This window comes from Stegostoma tigrinum, chromosome 9 (assembly GCF_030684315.1).
Source record: "Stegostoma tigrinum isolate sSteTig4 chromosome 9, sSteTig4.hap1, whole genome shotgun sequence".
NCBI classification, from domain to species: Eukaryota; Metazoa; Chordata; class Chondrichthyes; order Orectolobiformes; family Stegostomatidae; genus Stegostoma; species Stegostoma tigrinum.
Window position 1 is genome coordinate 33,525,641 of NC_081362.1, and position 24,064 is coordinate 33,549,704.

At 46.5% G+C, this 24,064-nt stretch overlaps 1 protein-coding gene across 2 annotated transcripts in view; it reads right to left on the reverse strand.

Moving 5' to 3' along the window:
* The window catches only part of tcp1 (t-complex 1), a 65,600-nt gene extending 59,881 nt beyond the window's left edge, over positions 1–5,719 (reverse strand). For both annotated transcript variants that reach the window (XM_059648474.1, XM_059648473.1), the window contains exon 1: positions 5,599–5,719. In XM_059648474.1, the coding sequence (XP_059504457.1) occupies positions 5,599–5,646 (48 nt within the window). In that variant the 5' untranslated portion in view covers positions 5,647–5,719. The remainder of the gene's footprint in view (positions 1–5,598) is intronic.
* Positions 5,720–24,064: the final 18,345 nt, after the last annotated feature.

Below are 24,064 nucleotides of genomic sequence, written 5' to 3' on the forward strand. Positions count from 1 at the left end.
TGAGTGAGTCTGGGTGGGATGCTCTTCAGAGAATCTGTGGACTTCTTGAGCAGATTGGCCTGTTTCCCCACTGTAGGAATTCTATTCCATTCTAATAAATCCAAAAGATATAGGAGAAGCCAGCCATTTGGCCCCTCCTGTTTTTCAATAAGGTCAACATTTCAATATACACTACACTGATTTGAAAAAGTGTCTGTATTGATTTATATTTAGTGCACAGTCCCCATTACTCAGTCATTTTTGCCAATGTTTCTTTTATTCCACAGGCATCGTTTCACTTGAAAGCTGCTACATGGCATTTTTCAAAATGCATTTTCAAAGTACATTTATACCACATCAGCTGTGTCAACTGTATAAATCTGTTAAAATGCAACTTGTTAAAATTCATGCTGTCTTTCCTCAGCTAAATCACACTTATCCAAGTAACGTAAATGTCTCCAGAATTTTTTCTGAAATGCTTTCTCAAGGTAAACCAAGATAATGAAATGTGAGGCTGGATGAACACAGCAGGCCCAGCAGCATCTCAGGAGCACAAAAGCTGACATTTCGGGGCTAGACCCTTCATCAGAGAGGGGGATGGGGTGAGGGTTCCGGAATAAATAGGGAGAGAGGGGGAGGCGGACTGAAGATGGAGACAAGAGAGTTGCAATGGGAGAGAGATTCCCTGAGGTTGGTCCGGAGGGCGGAGGGGAACTTCTTCAGGTTAGGCATCGCCAACTAGCTTGTGACTGCTTCTTTGAATAAGAGTGTAACATTGACAATTCCTGAGCCCTCAAACACTACTCACGTGCCTCGTGATATTGGAAGATTGTGGACAGTATCTCCACAATTCCCATCCATAATTGCAGAATATCCACAGAAGTATTTAGTCTGGCTTACTGACATCAATTCTTTGTCAATTATGAGCATGTTCAATGTCTCAATTACTTATTCCAACACTATTACTATTCAGAACCATTCCCTTTCTCGCAAAGCAGACAGCAGTTCAGCCACAACATCCAAACATGTGTCACTTTTGTGGTTCTCAATCAACATCACAATCCACTCAAAAAGCAACTTCTGGGCTCCTTTTATGTTAGCTAGTAACCCTTTCTCATGATATTTTTGTGTTTCAGTCTGATTCTCACTTGCATTCACAACTTGACATCTACCACATAAATTTTGCTTTAGCTTCTTCTCTAAGAAAGTGTTTTGGCTGTTCTACATTGCCCCTTATGGATCAATTCGTTAGCAGTAGCCAAACTAGCTCCTTCTCAGTCATCCAAGGTGGCAATACAAGATTCTTTGAAAAGAAGCAATTTGCAACAGTATGGTTGACTATAATACCTGCAGGAAAACCAGTGCAGACATGTGCCACATGTTCTATCAATCCTTCTGTATCATGACAATTCTTATTAAAAGGCAGTTATTGCCCCAATAGTTAGCAACTCTAATTTTGAGACACATTTGTTCTGAACATGCTAAAAATGGTCATTTTCCAAACAAGTGTTTTCATTTTGACTGCTTGCGATCTGTTCCTCCCCAGTATATGGTACTTCCCCAAACACTCCCTTACACACACCTATTTCCTGGTTAACAAGGTGTAAAGCTGGATGAATACAGTAGCCCAAGCAGCATCCCAAGAGCAGGAAAGCATTCCTAGAATCAGTTTCAGCAATACATCCTTCCCCACTAGAAGGTAAAGGCACTGATCAAAAAAACTTCTGAATCGGTTTCAAGACATCACCTTGACACCTGTATTATCCTAGTCTATATTAAGGTAATTAAAATTCCCCCATCTAAAGCAATGAACACCTGCATAACGATGAATTATTCCTATCGACAAACAAATGAGCAAGCAAGTTGAGGTTAGTTAGCTCGCCGAGCTGGTTTGTCATTCCGCAGACGTTTCGTTCAACCAGCTCGGCTAGCCAACCAACCCCAACACCCACACCGAGCTACGGATCTACCCCAAAACCATGAGCAAGTCTTAAAGCTGAGGATTCATATCATAAGCTTGAATGTATAAAAAGCATAAAATCTTAAAAGCACGCGGTAACCGAGCAGCACAGGGAAGATCCACAAAATGAAAAAAAAACCTTTGCTAGCAATTTCTGGAGCAACATTCAATAAATATTAATTGGAAAAGTTGAATCACGCATCTAATTTTAACAGAGATAATGGGAACTGCAGATGCTGGAGATTCCAAGATAATAAAATGTGAGGCTGGATGAACACAGCAGGCCAAGCAGCATCTCAGGAGCACAAAAGCTGACGTTTCGGGCCTAGACCCTTCATCAGAGAGGGGGATGGGGGGAGGGAACTGGAATAAATAGGGAGAGAGAGGGGGAGGCGGACCGAAGATGGAGAGTAAAGAAGATAGGTGGAGAGGGTGTAGGTGGGGAGGGGATAGGTCAGTCCAGGGAAGACGGACAGGTCAAGGAGGTGGGATGAGGTTAGTAGGTAGCTGGGGGTGCGGCTTGGGGTGGGAGGAAGGGATGGGTGAGAGGAAGAACCGGTTAGGGAGGCAGAGACAGGTTGGACTGGTTTTGGGATGCAGTGGGTGGGGGGGGGGAAGAGCTGGGCTGGTTGTGTGGTGCAGTGGGGGGAGGGGATGCACTGGGCTGGTTTAGGGATGCAGTAGGGGAAGGGGAGATTTTGAAACTGGTGAAGTCCACATTGATACCATATGGCTGCAGGGTTCCCAGGCGGAATATGAGTTGCTGTTCCTGCAACCTTCGGGTGGCATCATTGTGGCAGTGCAGGAGGCCCATGATGGACATGTCATCAAGAGAATGGGAGGGGGAGTGGAAATGGTTTGCGACTGGGAGGTGCAGTTGTTTGTTGCGAACTGAGCGGAGGTGTTCTGCAAAGCGGTCCCCAAGCCTCCGCTTGGTTTCCCCAATGGAGAGGAAGCCGCACCGGGTACAGTGGATGCAGTATATCACATTGGCAGATGTGCAGGTGAACCTCTGCTTAATGTGGAATGTCATCTTGGGGCCTGGGATGGGGGTGAGGGAGGAGGTGTGGGGACAAGTGTAGCATTTCCTGCGGTTGCAGGGGAAGGTGCCGGGTGTGGTGGGGTTGGAGGGCAGTGTGGAGCGAACAAGGGAGTCACGGAGAGAGTGGTCTCTCCGGAAAGCAGACAGGGGAGGGGATGGAAAAATGTCTTGGGTGGTGGGGTCGGATTGTAAATGGCGGAAGTGTCGGAGGATAATGCGTTGTATCCGGAGGTTGGTAGGGTGGTGTGTGAGAACGAGGGGGATCCTCTTGGGGCGGTTGTGGCGGGGGCGGGGTGTGAGGGATGTGTCGCGGGAAATGCGGGAGACGCGGTCAAGGGCGTTCTCAATCACCGTGGGGGGAAAGTTGCGGTCCTGAAAGAACTTGGACATCTGGGATGTGCGGGAGTGGAATGTCTTATCGTGGGAGCAGATGCGGCGGAGGCGGAGGAATTGGGAATAGGGGATGGAATTTTTGCAGGAGGGTGGGTGGGAGGAGGTGTATTCTAGGTAGCTGTGGGAGTCGGTGGGCTTGAAATGGACATCAGTTACAAGCTGGTTGCCTGAGATGGAGACAGAGGTCCAGGAAGGTGAGGGATGTGCTGGAGATGGCCCAGGTGAACTGAAGGTTGGGGTGGAAGGTGTTGGTGAAGTGGATGAACTGTTCGAGCTCCTCTGGGGAGCAAGAGGCGGCGCCGATACAGTCATCAATGTACCGGAGGAAGAGGTGGGGTTTGGGGCCTGTGTAAGTGCGGAAGAGGGACTGTTCCACGTAACCTACAAAGAGGCAGGCATAGCTGGGGCCCATGCGGGTGCCCATGGCCACCCCCTTAGTCTGTATTAAGCCCACCGACTCCCACAGCTACCTAGAATACACCTCCTCCCACCCACCCTCCTGCAAAAATTCCATCCCCTATTCCCAATTCCTCCGCCTCCGCCGCATCTGCTCCCACGATAAGACATTCCACTCCCGCACATCCCAGATGTCCAAGTTCTTTCAGGACCGCAACTTTCCCCCCACGGTGATTGAGAACGCCCTTGACCGCGTCTCCCGCATTTCCCGCGACACATCCCTCACACCCCGCCCCCGCCTCAACCGCCCCAAGAGGATCCCCCTCGTTCTCACACACCACCCTACCAACCTCCGGATACAACGCATTATCCTCCGACACTTCCGCCATTTACAATCCGACCCCACCACCCAAGACATTTTTCCATCCCCTCCCCTGTCTGCTTTCCGGAGAGACCACTCTCTCCGTGACTCCCTTGTTCGCTCCACACTGCCCTCCAACCCCACCACACCCGGCACCTTCCCCTGCAACCGCAGGAAATGCTACACTTGTCCCCACACCTCCTCCCTCACCCCCATCCCAGGCCCCAAGATGACATTCCACATTAAGCAGAGGTTCACCTGCACATCTGCCAATGTGATATACTGCATCCACTGTACCCGGTGCGGCTTCCTCTCCATTGGGGAAACCAAGCGGAGGCTTGGGGACCGCTTTGCAGAACACCTCCGCTCAGTTCGCAACAAACAACTGCACCTCCCAGTCGCAAACCATTTCCACTCCCCCTCCCATTCTCTTGATGACATGTCCATCATGGGCCTCCTGCACTGCCACAATGATGCCACCCGAAGGTTGCAGGAACAGCAACTCATATTCCGCCTGGGAACCCTGCAGCCATATGGTATCAATGTGGACTTCACCAGTTTCAAAATCTCCCCTTCCCCTACTGCATCCCTAAACCAGCCCAGTGCATCCCCTCCCCCCACTGCACCACACAACCAGCCCAGCTCTTCCCCCCCACCCACTGCATCCCAAAACCAGTCCAACCTGTCTCTGCCTCCCTAACCGGTTCTTCCTCTCACCCATCCCTTCCTCCCACCCCAAGCCGCACCCCCAGCTACCTACTAACCTCATCCCACCTCCTTGACCTGTCCGTCTTCCCTGGACTGACCTATCCCCTCCCTACCTCCCCACCTACACCCTCTCCACCTATCTTCTTTACTCTCCATCTTCGGTCCGCCTCCCCCTCTCTCTCCCTATTTATTCCAGTTCCCTCCCCCCATCCCCCTCTCTGATGAAGGGTCTAGGCCCGAAACGTCAGCTTTTGTGCTCCTGAGATGCTGCTTGGCCTGCTGTGTTCATCCAGCCTCACATCTAATTTTAACACGCAGTTTATAAAAATGCTCATCTCCAGTTTAAATTGATCCCATAATAAATTCAAGCAATTCACAGAATAAATGGACCCTCTTCATCTAAATATCATTTCAACATCTTGAGGTCCTACAACATGTCAGATTTTTATTGAAACACTGAATGAAAACGCGAACGTGGGGGCGGTTCTCTACGCGGGAAGCTTCTGGAACATTCGGAGGAGACTAGCGGGGCCGAGCCTACATGCGGTACTACAACCCAACAACTACAAGCCGAACTCGCAGACATAGCTCCTTTTTCGAATTCGCGTTCCTCGTACTCATCCACCCATAACGCACATGTCTTTATCCCACGAGGGACCTTGCTCATGATCCCACATCTTTCTGCTTGCGGAAATACCACTCAAAGAACTGAGAATAGGAAACTTTTTCCGTTCGTAAATTCAATCTACTGCAGTTTACCATTCTGGGTACGAATTGAATCTCCAGACGTTCTCTGCCCCAACACATTTAACGCTCCTTCTATCGCCGCCATCTTCAACTTCTCCAAGCAAGCCGGAAAAGGAGTACGCGGGGTATGCCGGGACTATGCAGCATTATGGGTAATTTTACTCACCAGGTCTGACAACATCCGTAGAAAGAAACCAGGAGATAACATTCCGATGAAGGGTGACTGGCTCGAAACATTAATTCTGCTTTATCATCATTGATGCTGCCAAAACTGCTGAGTTTTTCCAGCAATTTTTGTTTTGTGTCTGTGCTATGAAGTAGATTTAACTACTTTTATCAAATTCCCTCCATCTCCATAAAAATAATTAATCACGATAGGTTTGTCAGATTTTTCCGGCATTAATTCTACGTTTTAAAACAAAGTTGCTGGAAAAGCTCAGCAGGTCTGGCAGCATCTGTGGAGGAGAAAACAGAGTTAACGTTTTGGGTCCGCTGACCTTCAGAAGGGTCCTGCGGTTAACTCTATTTCCTCCTCCACAGATGTGGCCAGACCTGCTGAGCTTTTCCAGCAACTTTGTTCTTGTTCCTGATTTACAGCATCCCGCAGTTCTTTTGGTTTTTATTTAATCTGTGTTGTCTGGGCAACGGTTTACACGTGCTTACTTAGATAATGGATGTGAATTTTTGCTCGCTGAGTTGGAAGGTTAGTTTTTAGATGTTTCGTCACCTCTATTTAAAAAAATATACTTTATTCATAAGATGTAGAAAAAATAAAACATATTTATACACCTACCCAGTCATGCAAGCTGCTCTGGGTTACCCAGGGGGTACGTACACCAACTAAAGGAAAAAAAACAAGAAAAAAAACAAAAAAAAAATACCCTGGCAGTTGTCACCCCGCACAGTCTCCGTTGGCCCCCTGACCAGTTGGGGAAGGCGGCAGCTGGGCCCAGTTACCAGATAGGGCCCTTTTTTCCATTCTGGACGAGGAGGTGATCGACAGTCTCGTCCTCCCCGCAGCCGCCTCAAGGGCAGCGTGCGGTGGCGCAGAGGTTCTGGGCATGCATAAAGGATCTCACTGGCAGAGCCCCTCTCACCGCCAGCCAAGCAATGTCCTTGTGCTTGTTTGAAAGTTCTGGCGATGAGGCATTCTGCCAAACGACTTTGGCAGTCTGCGTGGGGAACCACACGACAGGATCCACCCTCTCCTTTTCCCGAAAGGTCTCGAGGATATTACGTGCTGACCACTGCCTGACAGCCTTGTGGTCAAAGGTGTTTCCTTTCAAAAATTTCTCCACGAAGGACTGGCGGTACGGGACGGTCGAACTACTCGGAGCGTTCCTCGGCAATGAGGCCAGGCCCATCCTTCGCAACACCGGGGACAGGTAGAACCTCAGTAAGTAGTGACACTTGGTGTTTGCGTATTGAGGATCTACGCACAGCTTGATGCAGCTGCACACAAAGGTAGCCGTAAGGGCGAGGGTGGCGTTTGGTATGTCCTTTCCCCCATTTTCCAGGTCTTTGTACATGGTGTCCCTGCGGATCCGGTCCATCCTCGACCACCAAATGAAGTGGAAGATGGCCCGGGTGACTGCAGCGGCGCAGGTCCAGGGAATAGGCCAGGCCTGCGCCACATACAACAGTACGGAAAGCCCCTCGCACCTGACAACCAGGTTCTGACCCGCGATGGAGAGGGACTGGAGCGTCCACCTGCCCAGCCTCTGCTTCAGTTTGGCGATACGCTCCTCCCAAGTCTTAGTGCAAGCCCCAGCTCCACCGAACCAAACACCCAGCACCTTCAGGTAGTCTGTCCTGACGGTGAAGGGGATGAAGGAGCGGTCGTCCCAGTTCCCGAAGAACATGACCTTGCTCTTACCCCTATTGATTTTGGCACCCGAGGCCAGTTCAAACTGGCCGCAGATGTCCAACAGCCTACTCACCGACCGACGATCGGTGCAGAAGACGGCGACGTCGTCCATGTACAGGGAGGTCTTGACCTGAAGGCCTCCTCTGCCTGGGATAGTCACGCCCTTCAGGCTCATGTCCTTCCTGATGGATGCGGCGAAGGGCTCCACACAGCACACGAACAAGGCAGGAGAGCGCGGGCAGCCCTGCCTGACTCCAGATCTGACGGGAAAACTGTCCGATTCCCACCCGTTGATCGAGACTGCACTAACGATGTTGGTGTAGAGCAGTTGGATCCAATTGCGGATGCCCTCCCCAAACCCCAATTTGGAGAGGACGTCCCTCATGTAAGCATGAGAGACCCTGTCGAAGGCCTTCTCCTGGTCCAGGCTGACGAGGCAGGTGTCCACCCGCCTGTCCTGCACGCAGGCAATCGTATCCCTGATGAGCGCGAGGCTCTCAGCGACCTTCCTGCCCGGCACAGCACAGGTTTGGTCAGGGTGAATCACCGACTCCAGGACAGACCTGACCCGGTTGGCTATTACCTTTGCCAGGATTTTGTAGTCCACGTTCAATAATGAAATGGGGCGCCAATTCTTAATTTCTTCCCTCTCCCCCTTCCTCTTGTAAATGAGGGTGATGATGCCCTTCCTCATGGACTTGCACATTTCCCCTGCCCGAAGCGCACTATTGTACACCTCCAGCAGGTCCTGGCCGACCAGGTCCCACAGAGCGGAATACAGCTCGACCGGTAAGCCGTCGCTCCCGGGAGCCTTATTCCTCTCCAAGGACTTGAGGGCTCTGGTCAGCTTGTCCAGGGATATCGGCCAGTCCAGCCACTCCCTCGTGCTGTTGTCTAAGACCTCCATGATAGACGACAGGAATGACTCAGAGGCCGTGCTGTCCGTGGGCTTCGTGTCGGACAGTCTGGCATAGAAGGATCTGCTGATCCTCAATATGTCGGGCCGAGACGACGTCACCGAGCCATCGTCCTCGTTCAGCCTGTAAGCACAGAGCTCTCTTTGTGCACCTTCTGAAAGAAGAAACGCGAGCACGTCTCGTCCTGCTCCACGGAGCAGACCCTGGACCGGAAGATTAACATGGAGGCCTCCGCGGCGAAGAGCGAGGCTTGCTGGCCCCTCACCTCGCAGAGGTCCTCCATGACATCGACCACCATCAACTGCAGAAGGAGTAGGTTCTGCACCCTTTTCTGCGCCGCGACAGCTTTCCCTGCCTCTCTCTCGCCTTCTGAACACCCTTGAGGACAAAGAACCTCTTGATGTTCTCCTTCACCATCTCCCACCAGTCGCCCGGAGACTCAAAGAGGGGTTTCACGGTTCTCCAACCAGCGTACTCCCTCTTAAGCTCCTCGACGTTCTCTGGGGTCAACAGAGTCGTGTTGAGCTTCCACGTCGGCCGGCTGGTCATCCTGTAAGTGACAGCCAGCCAGCAGGAGGCAGTGGTCAGAGAAGAACACCGGCTCGACACCAGTGGACGTGACCGAGAACGCCCGTGACACAAACAGGAAGTCTATCCTTGAGAATAGACCCGTCTGGCCGCGACCAGGTGTACCTCCGCTCTGCTCCGTCTGCAGGGGTGCTGAAGACGTCGAGCAGCTTGGCATCCTTCACCGTGCCCATCAGGAATCTGGACGTGATGTCCAGTTGACTCCCTCCACCCGCTGTCCCCATGCCGGATCTTCCATCTGTATCGATGATGCAATTGAAGTCTCCGCCTAGGATGACTGGCCTGGACGTAGCCAGCAGGGGTGGAAGCCGCTGCAGGACGGCCAACCGTGTATCAATAATGCCCCCAACAGACTCCATAAATACAATGGGGAAATTTCACGCCAAAAAACTTTACACACTAATGTGACAGACCATGAATGGACAGACACAGTACAACAAGCCATAGACATTAGACAACGGCAAACGCTGAAAACAAAAAAAACTAGACCTGTAGAAAAAAACTAGACAAACTCACACGAAACAACAACACAGACAACACAGAAACATGGATAAAAACACTTATCTGACTGACTAATACATACAGATGAGGAAGGACACCACTTTGATTGGGACAACACATCCACCCTAGGACAAGCCAAACAGAGACATGCACGAGAATTCCTAGAAGCATGGCATTCCAACCGGAACTCTATCAACAAACACATTGATTTGGAGCCCATCTACCATCCTCTGAGAAAAAGAACAGGAAATGACGTCACCAACCCAAGGAAACCTAAACAGATAAATAGAAAGCCGGACATAACACCAGCACTTCACTGGAGGCTCACTGATGATGTTACCTAGAATGGTGACGAAACGTCTGAAAACTAACCTTCCAGCTCAGCGAGCAAACTCACATCCAGAAACTCAACCTGAGCTACAAATCTTCTCAAAACCCATGACTTAGATAATCCCTCAAATGAAGGCAGATTTGGTCCTACTTTGATTCTCGGAGGGAAAAAGCCAGATAGATGTCTATGAAACAAGATCAAAATCTACTGCAGTGCCCTGGCTTTGATTTGGCCGGTTGTAGAGCCACATTGAAGGTGACCACGATGCTGGTCAACCTGTTGGTCAGAAATCTGCTACCAGTAGTTTCATGGCTTTCATGACTGTCATGACTCTGTCAAATATACACTAAACCCAGCACTGCCTCTTTGCAACATTGCGAGTATTTGTATAGAAACATAGAATTTTACAGTACAGAAGGAGGCCATTCGACCCATTGTGTCTGTACCTGTACCAACTCCCAAAAGAGCTACCCAGCTAGTTCCACTCTACAGCCCTGTCTCCACAGCCTTTTAACTTCATCACTTTTAAATAGGTATGTAAAATCCATTTGAGCAGTTTGTTCATATCTCATTTGTTTTTTCCTTTAATTTGGGGTGGACTGGCTCCGGACATCCATGACAAACCCACTGACTCCCACATTTACCTGGACAACCCGCACACCCTGCTTCCTGTAAATATTACATTCCATTCTCCCAATTTCTGTCTCCATCACATCTGTTTTGAAGATGCTATCTTCCACAGGTGAGCCTCAAAGATGACCAAACTGTCACCATACCAACCTGCCATCCTAGCCAGCTACCAACATGTTACACTCCTCACTGACTAATTCTCCATCTCATCAATTCACCAACCTACCATCTGACATATCTGCCATCCCATCCACCAATCATCCTGTCAGTTTCTCACCCTGCCTACCATCACTCTACCAAGATGCCTGCTCAGAATTGCCACCCCACCCAGACACTACCCATCTGAATGAAAAAGAATTTTGAACAAATATTTAAGAAAAAAAACTCATCACCCAAATATGTGGGACTTGAAACCTCAACCCTGGGATTAAGAGTGCCGATATCTACCAACTGAGCAAGCAGGGCTTTTGAAAAAAATAACTGACACAAACCCCTTCCAATTTTTTCATTTGTTCAAATTAATTAAAAGAAAAGTATTGTTTGTGATTAAATTTTCAGGGTTAAACTGCTGATTGTAGAACATTAAACTGGTCTGGGAGAAAAATAGCATGCACCCATCATCTTGAAGAGACAATCTGCTCAAATGCTAGCATAATGTGAGCCAAGTGCTCATGTGCCTGATGCCTTTCCAATAGGCAGAAATAGTTACATTACTCAAACTCGAAATTTACCTGACATCATTGCATTATGCCCTTCTCCACTCTGATTGCACCACGAAGTTTGTCACCATCCTTCGTCTGCTCCATGATAACATGGAAGTCACAGTAATGACCAATAGCTCAACCACTGACCCATTTCCTGCTCAGACTGGTGTAAAGCAGGGCTGCAGCATCAGCCCAATGCTGCTATCCATCTATTTCGCAGCAATGCTTCACCTTACCTCACAGCCAATAAGCTCCTTGCTGGAGTGGAGCTAACTTACAGAACCAGCAAGAAATTATTCCACCTCCTCCTCCTTCAAGCCAAAACCAAAATCACCCCAATCAGCACCATAGACCTATAGCATGTGGATGATTTTTGCACATGTGCAATTGTCAGAGGATATACTCCAGACCATCATCAGCATCTTTATGGAGGCATATGAGAGCATGGATCTCACCTTGAACATCCACAACATGAAGGTCTTCCAACAACCTGGCTGTGATCATAAGGTTCATGGGGAGGCCTTAGAACATGTTGACCACTTCAAGTACCTGGAGAGTGTTCCAATGGCCAAAGCAGCTACTTATTAAGAGACGTAGCACTGCCTCCAATGTGTTAGCGCAGCCTTCAGCTGCCTGAGGAAAGGGGTGCTCGAGAACAGTAACATCAGATCTGACACCAACCTCATGGTTTACAGAGCTGTGGTGGTTCCTGCACTCCTGTATTGCTCTGAGATGTGAATTGTCTACAGTCGATACCTCAAGGCGCTGGAGCATTACCACCAATGCTGCCTGTGCATCTGCTGGGAAGATAGATGAACCAACAGAAACATTATCAACCAGACCAACATCCCCAGCGTCAAGGCACTGGCCACCCTTGAATGGCTGCGATGGGGTGTGCACATCATCCACATGACCAACCCAAATCTCCTCAAACAAGTGTTCTCCTCCTAGCTCTTAAACATCAAGCGAGTCCCAGGTGGTCAGAGGAAGCACATCAGTGATACCCTCAAGGCCTCATTGGTGAAGTGTGACATTCCTACAGAGACCTGGAAATCACTGGCTAAGACCATCCAAAGTGGAGGAGGACCAACTGGGAAGGAGTCAAGCAGTTTGAGACTTGCTGGAAGATAAATTATAAGCCAAGTGAAAACAGTGTAAGGACTGCACTGCCACATCAAAACTCCACCCACACCTTCTCGTGACCACATTCTCTCCCAAGTGTTACAGAGCCTGCCACATCAGTTTGGCCAGCCACCTATGGACTCACGCTGTGAGCGGAAGAGAGTCATCCTCGTCTGCGAGGGACTACCAATGATGATGATGACAAAAGCATATGCCTGCCTTTGTTGAATGAAGAATCCCAAGATATGGAAAATGGTTCGTGTTTTCCAGGGTCTTGATTTTAGCATTACTAATCGGGGGAAGCACTGTGTTAAGGAGAATGGTTGGAAGAAGACCTTACTTGTTCAGATGTTTGGTGAAAAGCACATTTTCCTAAATGCTTCAAAGAAAGAATTGACAATGGGTGGGAACTTAATTTTTGAGTGAGCACATAACAAAGCATTATCTGCATAATACAACTCAATGACAGAAGTTGGATTGATTTTGATTTTGTCTAAAAAGGTTCCATTGGTTGAAGTTACGCATCATTATTTCTTTCAATATGTCCAGTTCAAGTTTCGGCCAAATGAGGAACATAGTATTTCAGGACCAGGATCTCAAACTTGAGCCTATATTCATGGTTTACTTGGCAGCAGTGATCCCACACTCCTATATATTTCAGGCACAAGGAAAATTTACACAGGTCACCTCTGAAGCACTGGGGAAGTACCACGAGTGGTGCCTTGACAAGATGTCCAAATCTGGTGTGAGAATAGGTGATCCAACAGCAACATCCTTTTCCAAGTCAACAATCTCAATCAGACCCGCTCTGCCATTCAATGGCTGTTCTTGTGTTTTGTATTCCACATTCCCAACTACCTGATAATCTTTGACTCCCCTGCCTAACACAAATCTATCCACTTCTGTCATCAAAATAGTCAATTCCACTGTCTCCACTGCCTTCTGAAGCAAAGTGTTCCAAAGTTGTTCAACCCTCTGAGAGGCAAAAAAAGTTCTCTTGTTAGAGACCAGACTTCCTCAAAATATTTTAAGTATGTAGGCTCGACCCGTACATTTTCTTTTGAAAAAGGCAAATGTAAAGTGCTGTGTTATAGATGCAATTTGACTGGACAAACTACTTGACGTTAAACAATTTATTCATATACTCCAGTTAAACTACAACAAAGGAAAGAAGTTAGAATAACTTAACTCTATTAGAAAACTTACAGAATAATAGATATCGTAACTGTTACAAATTAACTGTTCCAATATCGTAACATTCCATAAACACACTCAATGGCAAAATTCAGAAAATAGGCTTGTCTCACGGATAAATCAAGCACAGAGAGTAGCAGACAGGAGACGTTTACTGCAGATTCCAATCCTGTTGCGGCCCTATTAGAAACTACTGAAAGTTAAAACTATAAACTAGGAAAAAATCTAGAAATCCTCGTCTGTAAGAGCTGGAAGACACCCACTCAGGATGCTTCTACTGTTCCACTTTTTAAAACAAAATCCCAAGGCCTTACAAGCTGTTTACATTACCACAAGCCACTCATCACCTCTTGTTCAATCTCTCTCTTAAAAGACACCAGGACAAAATATGCCTCTCAAAGCCACAGCATTATCACACTCTTCTGTGTCCAAAACAGGTGATACCTAATTTTAAAACAGTACCCCTGAGCCTCTACTGACCAATAAAAAGAAACACCTTCTCCACATCCAGCATGTCAAGACTATTCAAAATCTCGTACACTTCAAACAAGTCAACCCTCACTCATCTAAAGTCAAATGAAACAAGCCCAGCCATCCATCCTATCCTTATGTACCCCACTCATTCCAGGTATTAAATAGTATACCTCCTCTGAACTTTTACCAATGCATTTTCAGGCCAAGACCCTTCATCAAAAAAGGGGGATGGGGAGAGGATTCTAAAATAAATAGGGAGAGAGGGGGAGGCGCACCGAAGATGGATAGGGGAGAAGTTAGGTGGAGAGGAGAGTATGGGTGGGGAGGTAGGGAGGGGATAGCTCAGTCCGGGGAGAATGGACAGGTCAAGAGGGCAGGATGAGGTTAGTAGGTAGGAAATGGAGGTCGGCTTGAGGTGGGAGGAGGGGATAGGTGAGAGGAAGAACAGGTTAGGGAGGCAGGGATGAGCTGGGCTGGTTTTGGATGCAGTGGGGGGAGGGGAGATTTTGAAGCCAGTGAAATCCACGTTGATGCCATTGGGATGCAGGGTTCCCAAGCAGAATACGAGTTGCTGTTCCTGCAACTTATGGGTGGCATCGTTATGGCACTGCAGGAGACCCAGGATGAATATGTCGCCTAAGGAATGGGAGAGGGAGATAAAATGATTCGCGATTGGGAGGTGCAGTTGTTTATTGCAAACCGAGCATAGGTGTACACCTTGGGGGCGCAGTTGTTTATTGCGAACCGAGCGTAGGTGCACGACTGGGAGGTGCAGTTAATCCTCCTCCCATTCCTGAAGTTTATCCGGAGGGAGGAGGGTAACTACTTCAGGTTAGGCATCCCTGGAAGAGGCTTCGCATTGAGGTTAATATTGTATCAAACCTCAAGGGATCTCTCTCCCATTGCAATCCATCTTCGATCTGCCTCCACCTCTCTCCCTATTTATTTCAGAACCCTCTCCCCCTCCCCCTTTTCTGATGAAGGGTCTAGGCCCAAAACATCAGATTTTGTGCTCCTAAGATGTTGCTTGGCCTGCTGTGGTCATCCATCTCCACACTTTGTTGTCTCAGATTCTCCAGCATCTGCAGTTCCCATTATCTGGCTCAGTGATTAGCACTGCAGCCTCACAGCACCAGGGACCTGGGTTCAATTCCAGCCTTGGGCAACTGTCTGTGTGGAGTTTGCACATTCTCCCCGTGTCTGCGTGGGTTTCCTCCAGGTGCTCCAGTTTCCTCCCACAGTCCAAAGATGTGCAGGCTAGGTGGATTGGCCATGCTAAATTGCCTGTAGTATTCAGGGGTGTGTGGGTTATAGAGGAATGGGTCTGGCTGGGATGCTCCAAGGGGTGGTGTGGACTTGTTGGGCTGAAGACCCTGTTTCCATACTGTAGGGAATCTAATCTCTGATACAATTTTAACCTCATTGCGAAGCCTCTTCCAGGGATGCCTAATCTGAATAAGTTACTCTCCTCCCTCTGGACAAACCTCAGAGGATCTCTCTCCTACTGCAATCCAGCTTTGATCCACCTCCCCCTCTCTCCCTATTTATTTCAAAACTCTGTCTCCCTGCCATTTTTCTGATGAATGGTCTAGGCCCGAAATGTCAGCTTATGTGCTCCTAAGATGCTGCTTGGCCTGCTGTGTTCATCCAGCTCCACACTTTGTTATCTGGAGTATTGTGACCAGTTCTGGTTGCATCTTTACAGGAAAGATGAGGAAGCGTAGGAAAAGGTGCAGAGGAGATTTACCAGGATGTTGCCTGGAATGGAGAGAAGGTCTTATGAGGAAAGGTTGAGAGGGCTAGGGCTTTATTCTTTAGAGCGACAAAGGATAAGAGGTAACTAGATAGAGTTGTACAAAATGATCAGAGGTACAGATAGAGTGGACAGCCAGACACTTTTTCCTAGGGTGGAGGTAGCTATTATGAGGGAACATAGTTTTAAAGTGAGTTGAGGTAGATATAGGGGAGCCATCAGAGGTAGGTTCTTTACTCAGGTAGGGACATGAAATGGGTAGTGGACTTTGCCTCTTTAGGGGCATTTAAGTGGCTATTAGATAGGCATATGGATGATAGTATAAGGTAGCAGTGGAGGTGAGATAGTTCTTAGGTTTACGGTAAAAGTTTGGCACAACATTGTGGGCCGAAGGGCCTGTACTGTGCTATTGCTGATCTATATTCTGTGTTCTAAGTGCAGGTTTTGGGAAATGGGGGAAAACAATCTGTCCCAGTTCTAGTGAGTCTGAGGAAATGGACTGTTTATGGCCTGTACAGACCAGGACCCATAAGGAGGAATAGACAGGATAACAAAGGTATAGTTAAAAATGAATATACATAATTGGCAGACCACAAGCCTCCCAATCCCAAACTGGTGGAAAGATGGTCCAAAGAACTGCATCACCTGAAAAGGGAGGCATGGAAATGTGGATTGAATTGGAAAAGCTTAAAAATACATCATGCCTGCACCCTCTGGATGGAGTACAAGTGTTGCCCAACCTTTTAGGAGGTAATGCGAGCAAGAAACTGGTTAAGAAAGTCAGAGAAGAATTAGGTAACAATGGACAAGACCTCAGTGATGGATGGAAAGCCGTTGAGAACTGATTGAAGAATTACAGCCAACCCAAAACAGATTGAAATAAAATTACTGCCTTTCTGTTGACATGTAATGAGGATTTAAAGGACTATCCAGAAAGGTCTGTGGTAATCTGTATAGAACATTCCAGCCTGGCAAAGGACACAGACTTGGAAGAAATTGACAGCAGTTATCTAGAACCCCTGAAATCTGCCTTTGCAACAGGATTAAAAGCTGAAAAAGCAAAAATGTTAGACGTTATAGTCCCCAGTTGGGAGACTATTTGTAGAATGTATGGTGAAGTCACTGAAGAGGCTGACTGCCTGGAACAGAATCTAAACTTCGAACCATGCAGACCGTAGTAACAACACTGGGAGTCACAGCAGATCGACAAGCAGCTAAATGTCGTGACTATGAACAAAGAACAAAGAAAATTACAACACAGGAACAGGCCCTTCAGCCCTCCAAGACTGCGCCGATCAAGATCCTCTGTCTAAACCTGTCATCTATTTTCTAAAGGTCTGTATCCCTTTGCTGCCTGTCTATCCATGTACCTGCCCAGATACATCTTAAAAGACACTATCGTGTCTGCGTCTACCAACTCTGCTGGCAAGGTGTTCCAGGCACCAACGACCCTCTGCACAAAGAACTTTCCACGCAGAGCTCCCATAAACTTTGCTCCTCTCACTTTGAACTCATGACCCCTAGTAATTGAGTCCCCCACTCTGGGAAAAACTTCTTGCTATCCACCTTGTCTATACCTCTCATGATTTTGTAGACATCAATCAGGTCCCCCCTCAACCTCCGTCTTTCTAATGTAAATAATCCTAATGTACTCAACCTCTCTTCATAGCCATCACCCTCCAGACCAGGCAACAGCCTGGTGAACCTCCTCTGCACCCTCTCCAAAGCATCCACATCCTTTCGGTGATGTGGCGACCATAAGACCATAAGACATAGGAGAGGAAGTAAGGCCATTCAGGCCATCAAGTCCACCCCGCCATTCAAATCATGGCTGATGGGCATTTCAACTCCACTTCCCTGCACCCTCCCTGACCAGAACTGTACACAGTATTCCAAATGTGGTCAAACCAGAGTCTTATACAACTGTAACACTCTTGTACTCAATACCCCATCTGATGAATGAAAGCATGCTGTATGCCTTCTTGACCATGCTATCGACTTGCGTTCCCACTTTCAGGGTACAATGGACCTGAACACCCAGATCTCTCTTGTATCAATTTTCCCAGGGCTTTCTCCAGGGCAGACATGAGCATATGTCCAGCTAGTGGTTCGGGTATGGAGAGCAGTTTGCGGTTTCAGAGAGGATCAATTGAAAAATATGTATAAAGGCACGGAAATGGCTGTTGCTGTAGAGATCTTAACTTACAACCATGTAGTCAACACACAATAAGAAATAAAGACAGATATTTAAAAAGATTGTGGATTAATTCCCTATTACTTTAAATGAATCTAATAGTTGGGGTGGCTCAGAAAGGCTGTCAGGCATTTTTGAAGGTGAAGGGTGAACAGCCAATGGTCGCGGTATGTATCAGTACCAATGACATATATAAACCTGAGTAGAGAGAGTTTAGATGTAAATTAAAACATAGTATCTCAGAGGTGGTAATCTCAGCATTACTACCAGAGTCATGCGCTTGTGAGCGTCCAATTAAAAGAATACATCAGATAAATATTGGAAGAAATAATGTGGGGAGGAGGGAATGATTTAGATTCTGGAAAATTTGGACTAGTTCAAACAGGACAGATTGCACCTGGGCAGAATGGGGGCTAATGTAACTGGGAGTCTGTGTGCTGGTGCTGTTTAAAAAGATTTAAATTAAAATGGCAGAGGATGGATACAAGACTGTGGGTGACAGAGAACAGGGAAACAATGATAGAAATGAAAGACAAAAAAGTAAGTAGTAAAAGTGGAAAGTAGAACAAATAAGTGCAAAGAACATGGGCTCTGGTGCAGAATAAAGCTAAGATGATTAACAAGGTTAAAAAACAAGTGTAAAGTCATTTGCAATAAGGTGGATGAATTTACAGTACAAATAAATGTGTCAAGTTATAATATACTTTCAGTTATGGTGGCCAAGGATAGAGACTGAAAATCCAGGGATGTTCAATATTTAGGAAATAGAGACAAAAAGGAAAAGGGGGTGGAGTAGCATTGTTAGTAAAGGATGAAATCTATGCAACTGTGAGGAAGGATATTGGCTTAGAAAATCATGATGTAGTATCTATATTGGGTGGAGAGAAGAAACACTAAGGGGCAGAAAAAAATTGATGTGGTCTATTGGCCCCCAAATGGGAGCAGAAATGTATGGGGGAACATTAAACTGTCAGTTAGAGATACATGTAATAAGGGCACAACTGCAATTATGGGTGACCTTAATCTACATGCAGATTGGACCAACCAAACTAACAATAATACTGTGGAGTTTTTGAAATGTTTCCATGATGGGTTTTTTGATCTGAGGAAACAAGTAGCGAGCAGGTTATCATGAACTAGGAATTGAGCAATGAGAAAGGATTAATTAACAATCTGTTTGTTTGGGGTCTGTTGGGAACAGCAACCATCAAATGATAGAATTGTTCATCATGGTGGAGAGTGAAGATATTGAATCTGAAACTAAGGTCAACCACAACTTACAAAAGAAATTAGATCCAAAGAGGAGATATATAAAATTTGGAATTCAGCAAAAGAAGACAAAATGTTTGATCAACTGGGAGAAAATAGGGTTGGAAAGTAAACTTGCAAGGAACATAAAAACTGACTATAAAGCTTTAGTAAACATGTTAAGAGAAAAACATTAGTGAAAGCAGATGTATGCTCCTTACAGTCAGCGGGACGTTAGATGCCTTCAAGGCAGAGATCAACAAATTCTTGATCTCACAAGGAATCAAGGGCTACGGGGAGAGTGCAGGGAAGTGGAGTTGAAATGCCCATCAGCCATGATTTGAATGGCGGAGTGGACTTGATGGGCCAAATGGCCTTACTTCCACTCCTATGTCTTATGGTCTTAAATTACAGTCAGAAATTGAACAAAAAGAGGGCAGATGATTTGAACACATTTTGGGTCTGTCATCACAAAGTAAGACACCAATAATTTCCTACAATCTTGGGGAACCAAGAGCCTCATGAGAAGGAGGAAGTGAAGAAAATCAGTATCAGTAAAACAAATGGTACTAGAGAAATTAATAGGATTGAATTCTGTTAAATTCCAAAAGTCAGAAAATTTGTTTCTTAGAGTACTAAAAGAAGTGAAAACTGAAAGAACTACGGTTGCTGGAAAAGCTCAGCAGATCTAGCAGCATCTGTGAAGAAAAAAATCAGAGTTCATATTTTGAGTCCAGTGACCTTCCTCAGAACTGTTCATGGCCAATCATCCAACTCAGTACCTTATTCCTGCTTTCTCCCCATATCCATTGATACAATATTTTCTCCTCAACCACTTTCTGTGGCAGATAATTCTGTGGCATATCACTCTCTGGGTAAAGAAATTTCTTCTCTTCTTAGCCCTAAATGACCTAGAACACATCCTTAGGCTATGACCCCAAGTTCTGGTCTCCTTGCTCATGGGGACCGTCCTTCCTGAGTTTAGCCTTGTCTAGTCCTGTGAGATCCTCCTTCATGCTTCTAAATTCCAGTGACTGTAGTCCTAACCAATCTAATTAATCTTCATATGTCAGTTCTACCATTCCAGGAATCAGTCTGGTAAACCTGATTACCCTCCCTCCCAAAGCAGAATGTTCTTCCTCACATAAGGAGACCAACAATACACATAATACTGCATAAGTGATCTCATCAAGACAATAAGATATTTGTGCTCCCGTGCTCAAATCCTCTCACGACAAAGGCCAAAGTACGATTTATCTTCTTCACCGCCTGCTGCACCTGCATGATTATTTTCCGTGACCAGAGTACAAGGACAGCTGGATCTCATTGCATCTCCCCCTTTCCCAATCTATCATCATTCAGATAATAATTTGCCTTCCTCTTTTTGCTACCAAAGTGAATAACCACATGTTTACTACGTTATACTTCATCTGTCATGCATTTGCCCACTCACTCACTTAGTCCAAATCACAGTAAAGCAATTCTGCATCCTCCTCACAGTTTATCCTCTCACCCAGCTTTGTGTTGATAGCAAATTTAGAGATAATATTTAGCTGTGTCAGCTAAATCGTGAATATATATTGTGAATAGCACTGATCCAAGCACTGATCAAGTTGTGAAGTAATGCATTTCTCCCCAAGTCTGTGCGCGTTTCTTCTGGGTACTCTGCTGGGTACTCTGGTTTTGTCCCACTGCCCAAAGATATGTAGGCTAGGTGGATTGGCCATGGTAAATCGCCTCATAGTGCCCAGAGATGTGCAGGCGATGTGGGTTACCCATGGTAAATACTGTATTCCTGATAGTTTGCTCCTTGGAGGGTCAGTGCAAGCTTAATAGGCCAAATAATCTCTTTCCGCACTGTAAGGGTTCTAAGATTCTTTGACAGGTTAAATGCGAGAGGAAAGTATACAATTAATAGGAGGACCCTTACAAGCATTGACATATACAGGTAGTTCTGCTATAACACATATTTTGTTAACACAAATTGGCTGTAACGCGGTTGATAAATAGCAGATGCTGTTTGTACAACAGTGAACTTTCTGCTGTATGGGTATAGTGATGTAGCTATAACACGATGGGGCGGCACGGTGGCTCAGTGGTTAGCACTATTGCCTCACAGCACCAGGGACCCAGTTGGATTCCACCCTCAGGTGACTGTCTGAGTGGAATTTGCACATTTTCCCCATGTCAGTGTAGGTTTCCTCCAGGTGCTCTGGTTTCCTCCCAACCTCCAAAAGGTGTGCAGGCTAGGTGGATTGGCCAGGCTAAGTTGCTGATAGTGTTCAGGGATCTGTAGATTAGTAGATTAGGTGATAGGGGGATGGGTCTGCATGGGTTGCTCCTAGGGTCAGTGTGGACTTTTTGGGCCAAAGGGCCACTGTAAGGGATTCTATGATTTTCTATAACATGATTTTCTATAGCGCAAGTTCACATAAGAATGCAACTATCACATTATAGGAGAACTACCTGTTGAAGAATCTTGGGGTGCAAGTCCATAGCTTCCTGACAGTGACAACACAAGTAAGTAAGATAGCAAAGAAACTATACAGCATGCTTGTCCTCATCAGTCAGGGCACTGAGTATAAGAGTGGGTAAGGCACGTTGCAGCTCTATAAAACTCTAGTTAGGCTGCATTTGAAGTATTGTTTGCACTTTTGGTCACCACATTATAGGAAGGAAGTGGAGGATTTGGAGAAGATACAAAAGGGGTTTACCAGGATGTTAAGATAATAAAATGTGAGGCTGGATGAACACAGCAGGCCAAGCAGCATCTCAGGAGCACAAAAGCTGACGTTTCGGGCCTCGACCCTTCATCAGAGAGGGGGATGGGGAGAGGGAGCTGGAATAAATAGGGAGAGAGGGGGAGGCGGACTGAAGATGGAGAGAAAACAAGATAGGTAGAGAGGAGAGTATAGGTGAGGAGGTAGGGATGGGTGAGAGGAAGAACAGGTTAGGGAAGCAGAGACAGGTTGGGCTGGTTTTGGGATGCAGTGGGGGGAGGGGACAAGCTGGGCTGGTTTTGTGATGCAGTGGGGGGAGGGGAAGAACTGGGCTCTCACCCATCCCTTCCTCCCACCTCAAGCCGCACCTCCATTTCCTACCTACCACCTCATCCTGCCTCCTTGACCTGTCCATCTTCCCTGCGCTGACCTATCCCCTCCCTACTTCCTCACCTATACTCTCCTCTCTACCTATCTTGTTTTCTCTCCATCTTCGGCCCACCTCCCCCTCGCTCCCTATTTATTCCAGTTCCCTCTCCCCATCCCCCTCTCTGATGAAGGGTCTAGGCCCGAAACATCAGCTTTTGTGCTCCTGAGATGCTGCTCAGCCTGCTGTGTTCATCCAGCTCCACACTTTATTAACTCTGTTCAATACTGTCACTGTTTGCAAAGTGTTCTGCTATTAAATTTTTTGTAAAGACCTCTAGCATTTTCCCCACTACCAATGTCATGCTTAACCGATCTATCATTTTCTGTTTTGTCTGTACTACCTTTTTTAAATAGTGGTGTTACATTAGCCACTGTCCAAACTGTAGAAACTGTTCCAAAATCTGTAGAATCTTGAAAAATGACTTTTGGAACAATCACTTCTGGGATGTAGTTTACTAGGGCCTGGGGATTTAATGGCCTTTATTCTCGATAGCGTGTGCAACATTGTTTCTCTAATAATATTGATGTCCTCCCTCTCACCATACCCAATGGTCTCCATTGATTTTTGGGAAGCGATTTGTGTCCTACTTTATGAAGCCAGACCAAAACATACATTTTACTTAAAGGACTCCTTAACATTGGTGAGATCTGGTGAGATCATGGTGAGATCAAACTGGATGATCACTTTTCTGGGTACCTGCTTTTTTTAAATAGGAGTGACTATGACTTCCCTGTTATTTGCCAAGTCAACAAACCATCTTTGTTTCATGCCGATATTTATGGGTGGCATGGTGGCTCATTGGTTAGCATTGCTGCCTCATAATGCTAGGGGCCTGAGTTCAATTCCAAATGCGAGTTGACTGTCTGTACGGAGTTTGCGCATTCTCACTTTGTTCATCTGGGTATATTCTGTACATTTTGCACCTTAATTTACATCTCTTTTTCTCTAACTCCATCATTGATGACCCTTTGTCATTTGCACCGGGACTTTGTGTCTGTCAAAAGTACACATATTCCAACACCTTTCACTTCTGAAGAAGTTATTCCAGATTTGAAACCTTAATTCCATTTCTTTCTGCCATTCTCTGCCTGGCTGCTGAGCCTGTTGAGTTTCTCCAACAATTCCTGTTTTTGTTGCAGATTTTGAGCATTCACAGTTCTTTGCTTTATTTTATGTATTTAATTTGTCTTCTCCCACATTGTTCCTCTTCACAAACCACTCTTCCAATCTATTTTCCCTCTCTGTATCCTTTTGTCATCTTTTGCTGAGGTCAAGAGTCACATGACACCAGGTGAGAGTCCAACAGGTCTGTTTGAAACTACAAGTTTTTTGAGCATTGCTCCTTTGTCACTTTACCACACGAAGGAGCAGCACTCTAAAAGCTTGTTACATCAAATAAACCTGTTAGAAAATAACCTGGTGTTGTGTGACTCCTGGGATAACACAGTGCGGAGCTGGAGGAACACAGCAGGCCAAGCAACATTAGAGGAGCAGGAAGGCTGACGTTTTGGGTCAGGAATGCCAAATTTCCTGCTCCTCTGAGGCAGGCTAGCCTGCTATGTTCCTCCAGCTCCACACTGTGTTATCTCTGACTCCAAGATCTGTAGTTCTTATTATCCTGTAGTGTGACTCCTGACTTTGTCCATCCCAGTCCAACACCAGCACCTCCACATCATCCATTGCTGAGATCTAAACTGCTACTGATCCTCAGGTTTGCTGCTGTTTCTGTATGCCCCTTCCTTGGATCTAATACTATCCTTAATTTCCCTTATTAGCCTTGGCCATTTTATTTTCCATACAGTCTT